The following is a 12487-nucleotide window of genomic DNA, read 5'->3' on the forward strand; positions in this document are numbered from 1 at the left end:
AACATTCTCAGGTAAAGTAGATTTAAGTTTGATCGGGAAAAAACTTTTCAAAATCTTATTCTCAAGAACCACTGGGCCAGGGAAGATAAAACTTATATGGAAACATCATCAGGAAGTGTAGATTTAAGTTTGATCAAATCATAACCCCCGGGGGATGACGGGGACGATCGAAATTTTGTATTGGAATATAAAAGAAAAATCTTTTCAAAAACCATTGGGCCAGGAAAGATGAAACTAATATGAAAACATCAGGTTTTTTTCCGATCAATACCCTCGGGGGTAGGGCGGGACCACAATTGACGATCAGAGCTTTACATGGGGATATATAGAAAATATTCTTAAGCATCTTTTTCTCGGGAAAAGCAAAGCCATAATTGTTCATATTTATATAAACGTATCAGCTAGTGTAGATTCAAGGTTGTTTTAATCATGTCCCTGGGAAAGGGTTAGAAAACAATGGAAGGTCAAAGTTTTACATTGGTGTATCTAGGGAAAATCTTTAAATATCTTTTGATGAGGAACATATAAGGTATGATTGGTCAACTTTATATAAAAACATCTTCAGGTAGTATAGATTCATGTAAGGTGGGGCTAAATTTAAAGTTTTACATATACAGTGGACCTTCAGATATCCGGACGCCAGATATCCGGATGCTTCAGTATCCGGACGATATTTCATAGGAACAGAATTTTTAAATGTTATATTGTCTTGTTTAAATGGTAATTCATATATCCGGACACTTCACATATCCGGACAAATTTATTGGGAACCAAAGCGTCCGGATAAATGAGGCTCCACTGTATATAGGAATATATAGGAAAGATATGATCATGCTAAAAAAAAGTGAAGTCATGATTGGTTATGTTTTTATGGTGGCAACCTCAGGTTAAGTGTAGATTTGTTAAAATTATGGCTCCAGGGGGGGGGGGGACGACAGTTATAGTAAAACAAAATATGTATCATCCTTAGTTTCTTTAAATACAAGTTAGGATAGATTATATTTTTAAAAACCTTACCACCTTTAAGGGTCAGGACAACATATGCATTTACTCATTTACTCATTTCTCATGGACCTCTTGTATGTTTTTATCAAGGGCTTCTTGTATGCTTTTATGTTCATGTATACGATATGTGTACTTCCTTTCGGTATAGACTTTAAAATACTAATCACCAGCAGCAAGAAATACTTTTGTTTTAAAAGATTTAAACCCTTATGTTTTGAAGGGTCTACCCTCCTGGCAAAATGGAAGATTCAACAATCAAAATAAACCTAGCAAGACAATTCTATACAGATCATTGGTCTCCTGAAAGACAACAAGTTATTGCTGATCTAATGAGTATCGAGGAGACAATCCAGAGGCATGTCAAATCGTATTCTATCGGTTCCATAGGATATTCCAGCATTGGCATACTTGGGGGAGGACTGACAATAGCTTCTGTAGCTGCGGCTCCATCTACACTAGGTCTTTCTCTTTTGTTAAACGTGGCTGGCATTGCAACTGGAGTATCTTCTGGTGTTGCAGGGCTTGCTCATGGTTTTATAAAGAATAGAACCATTGAACAAAAATGCAAAGATGCAAAATCCTTGCTTAACAGGCACAAAGAAACATCTTTAAACATGAGAGATATGCTTGCAGAGATAATCACTTTTGAAGCTGAAACAGAAGATGGAAAAACACTAAATTTGTCCCTTGCAAAAGACGATATTCTGCAAATTGCAAACGCAGCACTAGTTGCACAAAGGATAAAAATTGTGATAAAAAACTCCCATGAAATGTATAGAGTAATTAGAAGCCCATCAGATGGAGTTGCTAGATTCTTGGGGCTTGGTTCGTTTCTCGATGATCTAATCCCGACTGCACTAAAAGATATAAGCAAGGGTGTTGCTAAAATACCGGGGAAAATTGTCGGCGCAGTAGCTTTTTTCGGGATTGCAGTTGACGCTGCTTCTTTATTTTCAAATGCCATTGATTTATCTAAAATGACAAAAGGAGAACTTTGTGATGAAGCAAAAAAAATTGACGAAACCATCAAGGCATTACAATCAGAATATGACATTCTAAGAGAAATATTCGAATCACCTTTTTAATCTTTATCAAATACTGTATGCCAAACTTTGATCATCTGATTTCTACTGCTGCAGTTACTCTGAAATGTATAATATTTTCTTTAATCCTCAAAATTCATCGATAATGTTAGTTCTTTAATAAAATAATGTTTATTAACAGTTCAAGGTTCATTAAAATATTATAAATTTTCAGATTTGATGATAACATAGAGTGAAAGTTGTAATTTCGAAAGATGAAAGATATTTTCGACTTTATTTTTTCTATCTTAAATTCAAATTTTGTTGATTGTTTTTATTTATAATTTCAACCATAAATTCAATTTTTGCACAATGTAGGTATAAATTAAAATGGATAACTATCTGTCTGTTTTCAAAAATTGAAGTTTGATGTTAATGATAGTTAAAATTATAATAATAAATTCTTTTATTTCGACAGGATAGCACAATTAGTACATATGACTAGTTTACATTGTGGTCCTCTATAAAACATATCTACAGACAAATTTAAAAAAAAAGCAGAAACCAGATTAACAAAAAATATATACTGTGGTTTCATCAATGTTCGTTGAGCATCAATTTTCGAGGATTTCATTGTTAAAACAAGAATAAGTTACCATGGACCTCCTTGGAAAACGCGGACCCCCCTGGTTAACGCCAATATGTTCGAAATTAGTATGAAAAGTGATAGATATTTGAGGAAAAGAAGTCTCCAGTACCCTCCCCCACGAAATCGGTTTTTAACGTTTGGGCGAGGTTTTTTTTTTTTGTTTTTTGAGGAGATTAAATTTTTTTTTGGACTGGGGTGGACCCCGCCAGGAAACATTTCTGGATCCGCGCCTGTATAGGCAATGTTTTTGTCCACGAAAGTATGTATCCTCGAAACATCATCTTTTTTACAAAATCAACGAATATTGATGCCAATGAAAATTGATGAAACCACAGTACATAGCATTTGAAACCAGATATATTTGTACATATTAGTAAATAATCTACTAGTATTAAATATTGTAATTTGTAATATTGTAAATATTGTAAATTATAATTTTACAAATAGGTTCATTCTAAAGAATAGGGGTGTGCAATATTACCGGTATATCGGTATATTGCGGTATTATCCACCACGATAATATATCGCGATATGAAAATCAGATACCGGTATTTCACGATATTTATAAAAATATATAAAAACCTCCTTTATTGTGGAAACTGTTAAAATAAAACTGGAAACTTCTAAGTCTTTTTCTTTCTCGTTGAAAGAATTCTTCGTCAGTTTCGTTCGGGAGAGAGAAAGAGAGAGGGGGGGTGGAAGCTTTTAATTCACTGTTGCAGTTTTGAATATCTTACTTTGAAATAAAATTACTAATTAATAAGACTTTAAAATAAACTTTATAAGGAAGAAAATATATGAAACATTTTTACAGGGTGTATACCATATGCATTGCGGTTCTCAAAATCTCCCATTGAATCTACACGATCGACATCGCGGCGAAATGTCAAGTTCAATATACATGTACATATTACAAGTAAATGGTCATCCATGTTTTCACTTGTAGCAGTGTTGTTTTAATTATTTTTAATAACTTTCATATCATTTTAAACACCTTATGCTACAGCAGGAGCATGTATATATTAAAACAGGCCATTTCCTGATTGTACGTCTTGATGTGAAATTAGGTCGGGTTAGACTAAATAACCAAAACGCACGAAAACAGGTCACAATTTCTTTCTGATTTTTTTAATTTTATTTTGTAACCACAATAAAATTATTTTAATATAGGCCTAATATGTATATTGTTTTAATCTTTAATAACATTTTATGCTACTTCATTACCCCCCCCCCCCTAAAAAAAAGAATTCCATGAAATTAGATTATATAATCTGTAAAAAAAATTTTATTTCAATGTGAAAATTCTCCAAGAGAGTTAATCTTGTTTTACTATTTTACCTGGAATTTGATTAAAAGTAAAGTGTTAATTTGGTGTGCAATCAATGTCTTATCCCTCCTCCCGCTTTTAAACTTAAAGGTACAGTAAATTCAAATACTCTTTGAACTTGACAGAATTTCAAACATTCTGCTCAAATTTATTAATAATAATTAATCTACAATATATTGCAATATATTGCAATATTCAAAGTAAAATATTGCAATATATCGCAATATGGATTTCCTTCGCAATACCCAACTCTACTAAAGAAGCTAAAGAACTACAGTTTCTAATAGTATCAGGCAACTGGTTCCATAAACTTGCAATTGAGACATTAAAAGATCGTTTATAATACTCCGTTCGTGTTTTTGGAAAGTATAAAAGGCCACTAACAGTACTCCTTGTAACCTGCCTAACATATCTAAAAACACTCAGATATTCTGATGGCATACTTTTCAAAACCTTAAAAGCAAGGACAAATATATATATATATATATATATATATATATATATAGAAAGCACAAAGAAATTCACTTTTACATGGATACCCACTTCCGCCCCAGCCCGGGGTTGAACTCTCGACCTTCGGAATCTGTCTCCTAGCAGTGCAGGAACAGCGCGCTAGACCGCTCGGCTATCTAGGCAAGTCAAAAAACTTGCTTTCGATGCCGATGGAATTCTCGCGGCGCTGCCCTACACTACACGGTCATTGAGAATAGAAGTGAGATACAGTTATTTGGACATTAGTTTTAACAGAGGATTGTTACCAATACATGTTGTAATGAAATAAATTATTATTTATAAAGCACATTTTACAACAACTCTTAAACTAACATAACTGCCCTAAGTGAAGAAATATTAATATAGAAAGCACAAAGAAATTCACTTTTACATGGATACCCACTTCCGCCCCAGCCCGGGGTTGAACTCTCGACCTTCGGAATCTGTCTCCTAGCAGTGCAGGAACAGCGCGCTAGACCGCTCGGCTATCTAGGCAAGTCAAAAACTTGCTTTCGATGCCGATGGAATTCTCGCGGCGCTGCCCTACACTACACGGTCATTGAGAATAGAAGTGAGATACAGTTATTTGGACATTAGTTTTAACAGAGGATTGTTACCAATACATGTTGTAATGAAATAAATTATTATTTATAAAGCACATTTTACAACAACTCTTAAACTAACATAACTGCCCTAAGTGAAGAAATATTAATATAGAAAGCACAAAGAAATTCACTTTTACATGGATACCCACTTCCGCCCCAGCCCGGGGTTGAACTCTCGACCTTCGGAATCTGTCTCCTAGCAGTGCAGGAACAGCGCGCTAGACCGCTCGGCTATCTAGGCAAGTCAAAAAACTTGCTTTCGATGCCGATGGAATTCTCGCGGCGCTGCCCTACACTACACGGTCATTGAGAATAGAAGTGAGATACAGTTATTTGGACATTAGTTTAAACAGAGGATTGTTACCAATACATGTTGTAATGGAAGTGGGTATCCATGTAAAAGTGAATTTCTTTGTGCTTTCTATATTAATATTTCTTCACTTAGGGCAGTTATGTTAGTTTAAGAGTTGTTGTAAAATGTGCTTTATAAATAATAATTTATTTCATTACAACATGTATTGGTAACAATCCTCTGTTAAAACTAATGTCCAAATAACTGTATCTCACTTCTATTCTCAATGACCGTGTAGTGTAGGGCAGCGCCGCGAGAATTCCATCGGCATCGAAAGCAAGTTTTTTGACTTGCCTAGATAGCCGAGCGGTCTAGCGCGCTGTTCCTGCACTGCTAGGAGACAGATTCCGAAGGTCGAGAGTTCAACCCCGGGCTGGGGCGGAAGTGGGTATCCATGTAAAAGTGAATTTCTTTGTGCTTTCTATATTAATATTTGTTCACTTAGGGCAGTTATGTTAGTTTAAGAGTTGTTGTAAAATGTGCTTATATATATATATATATATATATATATATATATATAAATCAAAATTAAATCCAAGATAAACAAACAAGTTTACGTTTAATTTTTTACACTAAGCGCTTTCGCCGTTACGGCTCTTCAGAGTGTAACACTCTGAAGAGCCGTAACGGCGAAAGCGCTTAGTGTAAAAAATCAAAGTACTGAAAGTACTGTTAGACGGAGGCTTCATGTATGAGAGAACACAAAAGAAATATATATATCATACATAGCTGTAAAGAATATTTTGAGAAATAATGTGTAGTTTTTTTTTCAATTCAACATTTTTTTCAAAGGATACTCCAATATTCATGAGGTTTTTGGGATATTATAATTTCATCTTTGTAATGTAAACTTCGCCATGATTAAAGTTCACTGTTATTTAGATGAGATACTTTCAATATTAAACCTTTCAACGTAAGAAACAGTAATTGACTTGGCCTGGTTGACATAAAACTTAGACGGGCTAACTTTTTATCCCAGTCTCACTTAAGGAATATATAGTGGAAAAGTGAGACTGAGATCAAAAGTGAGCTTGTCTAATATAAGTTGTATGCCCCCAGGCCCGGTTTGATGAATGTAGGTCTAGTATGTTCTAGTCATGAGCCCACTGGCGGAATTAAAAGGGGCCCCTGCCCCCTCCCTTTTGAGTGCAAAAAATACGCAATATTTGATAAATGAGTGTTTTAATTGTGGCTGTGGGCCCCTTCCCTGACCTCAAACTGGTCCCCCTTTTTCAGAATTTCTTGATTCAGCACTAGGCCTCAGCCAGTCAGGAGTTTCCATATTTCAAGATATCTTATTTATAGGTCACAGAGACCTACTGTTAACATAATTATGACATGTAACAGCTACCAAAATCAAAATTTCTCGGCCTTATTGTAATAATGTTATGATATGAGCTAACATGGAAAAAGAAGCAGCCAGGTAATTGGACATGAACAACATAATATAGTACAGTTTGTCTTAAACCTTTGTGATACAAAATGGAGTGACCTAGCTTGATGCAACACAGAATTTTCTTTAAGTAATATAAAGTCATTAACATGCAATAAATGTTCGTGCCAGAACACAATTTTTTGAGTGGAATAAAATATACTTTCTTACTTAAAGTAAACAGAACAATAAAGTTCATAATACTTGCTATTTCACAAGTTTAAATTGTTTTTGGAGAACTGGGGTATTGCTTACAATAACAAAGATATATCTTGACAAATTTGACAACCAATATTTCTGGAATTATTAAATGTAGTATTTTATCATATGACAGATTTAACCCAAAAATGTCTTTCTTTACTCGTATACCAGTGAAAATGGTTGTCCTTTTCAGTTTATCTGTTTAAAACAATCATTAACAATGAGACATGATTACAAATTACGTAGAGAAAAGTAATAAATATATAACTATGATTTCTGCTTTTCAGTAACTCTGTTCAAACAATCACTTCTCAAATGATGTAGGTTAAAAAAAAGTTGACATGAATACCAATGATCAGAAATACATGTAATCTTGTATATAAAAAATAATTAAAGTTTGAGATGTGAAAGAAGTAAAACACAAGTATCAAATGCAAATAAGGATCAACGATATGACAATAAGACAACTTATTTCAGAAGATATAATTTTTAATTATTAAATAGGATATAACATGTATAATGTGATAAATCATGTAAATCCTATGAACCAAGATTTGGGTTGTACCCAAGGGTCAAAAGTTACAAATGCATTTTGACCTCAATATCAGAGTTGCCGTTTGTTTCTCTCTTATCTAATGTGAGGGTACCCCAAACACTCAAACCGCTTGTAGAAAGTGTAAATCTATTTTCATGTGTTTCCTAAAATTATACACAATTACAAATAAAGAATTCAAAACTAGACTGTTAATATTCCTACAGATAAAAATACTCTGCATTTGTTTATTCATCGATCCTTGTCAGATTAAAAAACTACACGAAACCTATTGATGCAAGCGTCAAAAATCGGCCGCAAACCAATTTATCGGTCCTTTCAAGACGAAATTAGAAAAGGAGTGAAAATGAGATTACAAACAGCAATCAAGCACAAAAAATTCCATTAAAACTGAAATGCTTGATCTATTATTAAAATATCTTATATTTATACCTGTGACATAAAACATTTTCATGCGGCATTGCAGGATTTTCTTCAAATGAATACATAATACAGGTACATCTGCGTCTCCACACTTAGTTTGATACAGGCGAATTCTGGTGGAAGTTTTTACAAATAAATATAAAACTAAAGTTTAAACTTATCTATAACTAGAGATAGTTTTTACTTTAATAAAAGAAGCAATTGATAAGTGGGGTTCCTCAATCACTCTCCGCGGATGTTAACCCTCCCCCCCCAAACTCCCTCTAGATCCGCCACTTCATTTCTTCTCGTTCTTGTTTTGGTGTGAGAATCGGTGGGAAAAGGCTCGGTATATTGTAAAACGCGCTTTATCATCGTCTGTTGGGACAAAATCTCTTAATATTCTGTCTGATAAAAAATTAACAGTAAATCACATTCTTTTTTACATATTCCGTTGGAAATGTATATTTATATACACGACATTTTAAAAATATTAGACAAATCCTGTTTATTTAGAAAAAGTAGAACTGTTTGTTTATACTTGTATGTGACGCGATCTTTGTTTTAGACTATGCCTATCCTTGCGGTCGGTGTTACTCAGAGTCACTCTAAAAATAGAAATCTCAAGGTTATGAAAACAATTCCACCGATAGATGGTGCTTGAGAAATCTTTCCTGTTTACATTCCATGGGCAAGACAATCCCTATACCCGGAGGCTGTCATACAGCCTCCGTCTAATTAAACGTAAATTGTTTGTTTATCTTGGATTTAATTTTGATTTATAACTTTACCTATACCATGGACTTCTACAACATTTTCCCTATATATATATATATATATATATATATATATATATATATATATATATATATATATATATATATATAGAAAGCACAAAGAAATTCACTTTTACATGGATACCCACTTCCGCCCCAGCCCGGGGTTGAACTCTCGACCTTCGGAATCTGTCTCCTAGCAGTGCAGGAACAGCGCGCTAGACCGCTCGGCTATCTAGGCAAGTCAAAAAAACTTGCTTTCGATGCCGATGGAATTCTCGCGGCGCTGCCCTACACTACACGGTCATTGAGAATAGAAGTGAGATACAGTTATTTGGACATTAGTTTTAACAGAGGATTGTTACCAATACATGTTGTAATGAATTTAATTATTATTTATAAAGCACATTTTACAACAACTCTTAAACTAACATAACTGCCCTAAGTGAAGAAATATTAATATAGAAAGCACAAAGAAATTCACTTTTACATGGATACCCACTTCCGCCCCAGCCCGGGGTTGAACTCTCGACCTTCGGAATCTGTCTCCTAGCAGTGCAGGAACAGCGCGCTAGACCGCTCGGCTATCTAGGCAAGTCAAAAAAACTTGCTTTCGATGCCGATGGAATTCTCGCGGCGCTGCCCTACACTACACGGTCATTGAGAATAGAAGTGAGATACAGTTATTTGGACATTAGTTTTAACAGAGGATTGTTACCAATACATGTTGTAATGAATTATAATGAATAATAATTAAATTCATTACAACATGTATTGGTAACAATCCTCTGTTAAAACTAATGTCCAAATAACTGTATCTCACTTCTATTCTCAATGACCGTGTAGTGTAGGGCAGCGCCGCGAGAATTCCATCGGCATCGAAAGCAAGTTTTTTGACTTGCCTAGATAGCCGAGCGGTCTAGCGCGCTGTTCCTGCACTGCTAGGAGACAGATTCCGAAGGTCGAGAGTTCAACCCCGGGCTGGGGCGGAAGTGGGTATCCATGTAAAAGTGAATTTCTTTGTGCTTTCTATATTAATATTTCTTCACTTAGGGCAGTTATGTTAGTTTAAGAGTTGTTGTAAAATGTGCTTTATATATATATATATATATATATATATATATATATATATATATATATATATATATATATATATATATATATATATATATATATATATATATATATATATATATATATATATATATAAAGGACATGCATACGATTTCACATTCATAATAATTTTAATGGCCTTTTTCTGTAATTAAAATTCTATCAATAAAAATCTTGTTTTTTGGCTGAACACCAAACAGTACAACAAAAGTTAAAATGAGGTAAACTATAACAGTGATATAAACTTTTAGTAATGCTGCCTTTGACATAACACTAGGAAGACGGCGTAAAATACCTATTTTCTGTGTATATGTTGGTAAACTTTTCCCGAGTACCCTTTGACATAAAACTAGGAAGACGGCGTAAAATACCTATTTTCTGTGTATATGTTGGTAAACTTTTCCCGAGTACCATGAGATTTGGTGCTGAGCGAAGCGAGGGACCAAATCAAATGGCGAGGGAAAGGTTTAACATACTTAGTACATGATTCACACGATAAATTAAGCCCTTTGTGTCTCTGTCTATTAAATAACAAATCTTTGTGCGTTTTTTTTTTCAATCAAGATAAGGATAAGGTTTGAACCTGACTGTTGCCATTTTGTACAGGCCCAGATGTGATAATTATACCCTCGGGGTAATATCTACCTGTTAGGTGACAGTCTACAGTGAGTAGTTTTCAAACAAAATACAGGTTATTTTCTATATAGATTCAAAAATCTCTGTATGAAGATAGTCATGTCATTTTGATGGATTTAAGTTTGGAGCATTTTTGTGGACATTATTAAACATTTGTTTTCGTGGTAAAAATGATAAATTTATCCTGTAAGCAAAGAATTCAACAGAAAACGAAATGCAGGAAAAGAAAGGATTACGGTTAGATGTACATGTGCAATACTTGAGCAATATAGGATGGTTCAAGCGTATTTGAACTTCTTAAAAAAGATCATATCAAAGAATCAATTAAATAGTAAGTTGAATTTTATTGTTTTCACTTCTCAATGCAATAATTCTGTTTAATGTACCAATGTAAATGGTAAATCCTAAATATTAATCAATTACTAGACATTTCTTAAATTTCTTATATACTTTTGATTTTAATTTATTTTTTTCATGTTTTAATTTTGACTAAAGTTGAATTATTCAGGAAAAGACAGGGGAAGAGAAAGAGATCTTTTTTCCTGTACTAATTTATGTAACTATGTATATTTTTGACTATGTAGCACATCAGGTCTATTATTCATTGTCTCGTGACTTTGCCCTGTGTCCATGATTGTAATGACCTATCATTGGTAATGATTTGCTCAATAATTATGCACACAATGGCAGAGTCACCCAACCATGAAGCTTGGGCTTTGGGTGTACCACGTGATTTGGTAGCAGCAAAAACCCTTTGTTTGAGTTGTGAAATATGTACTAAGAAAGCTTATTACATAAAAAATCAATTAGAACTCACCATATTAAACATTTTCATCTATTTGTACACCAAGTAGTTTGGCAATTTTAACAGTCTCTAATACAAAATGGTCTACTTTATACACAATTTTCTACATTTTAAGAGCTTTTGTGCAGTACCAATCAACAAGCATTGTGTTTTCTTTATGTTCATCGTTAGCCTATTATTTTCCATCCATTTCATAGAATTCAATAGATCCTCATGCAACTTTTTTTTTATTAACATCAAAAGATTTATGTGATACATCCTGTGACGTATCATCTGCATAAATATTGACATTTGAGTGCTTCAGACATTTTGGATAGTTATTTACAAATATAATAAAAAATAAAGACCCAAATATAGAGCCCCTGTTGCACTCCTATTGTAACATCTTCGTCATCAGATAAGACACTTTTCCATCTAACACATTGTGATCTTCCACTAAGATAAGACTGAAACCAGTTAAAAGATCTTTGACATATGCCATAAGACAAAACTCTGTGAAACAATACTGCACGACGTATTGTCAATTAATAATGATAATTTCCATTCCTACGTCGACACGATATATCCTGGTGAGCTTGAGATAAAAGATACCACAGAGTCCGACACTTCTGCTTCATACTCGTATATTTTACTTGAAAAAGACACTAATGGTAATCTAACAACCAAGCTATATGATAAACGTGATGACTTTAACTTTTCTATCGTCAACTTCCCTTACTTATGCAGCAATATACCTTCATCACCTGCATACGGAGTATATATATCTCAGTTGATACGATACGCAAGAGCATCTATGTAAATTATTGACAAGCAAGTTAATGAAAAAAGAATATCAACAGTCTCGTTTAATGTCATCATTTCCTAAATTCTATGGTCGATACAATGACCTTGTTAGCAAATTCAATTTATCATTTAATGAAATGCTGACTGGCGTTTTTCATACCAATTGTTAGTCCATTATTTATACACTGAATTGACCACGGATTTTTTCCGTTTTTTCCTGATTATGACAACGAGCACACGGCGGGTGTGACCGGTCGGCAGGGGATGCTCACTCCTCCATGACACCTGATCCCACCTCTGATGTTTTGGAGGTCCGTGTTTGCTCTACTCTTAT

The 12487-nt window shown here is 34.0% G+C and overlaps 1 protein-coding gene across 1 annotated transcript; it reads left to right on the forward strand.

Annotated features, from left to right (window-relative positions):
- Nucleotides 1–1244: 1244 nt before the first annotated feature.
- Nucleotides 1245–2090, forward strand: LOC134247653 (uncharacterized). Its single transcript, XM_062729993.1, has one exon. The coding sequence runs from the start codon at nucleotides 1245–1247 to the stop codon at nucleotides 2088–2090; it is 846 nt and encodes a 281-aa protein (XP_062585977.1).
- The last annotated feature ends 10397 nt before the right edge of the window (nucleotides 2091–12487 follow it).

The sequence above is a fragment of the Saccostrea cucullata genome, unplaced genomic scaffold, assembly GCF_032062105.1.
Source record: "Saccostrea cucullata isolate Sc308-1 unplaced genomic scaffold, CSIRO_AGI_Scuc_v1 ctg2023, whole genome shotgun sequence".
Taxonomy (NCBI): Eukaryota; Metazoa; Mollusca; class Bivalvia; order Ostreida; family Ostreidae; genus Saccostrea; species Saccostrea cuccullata.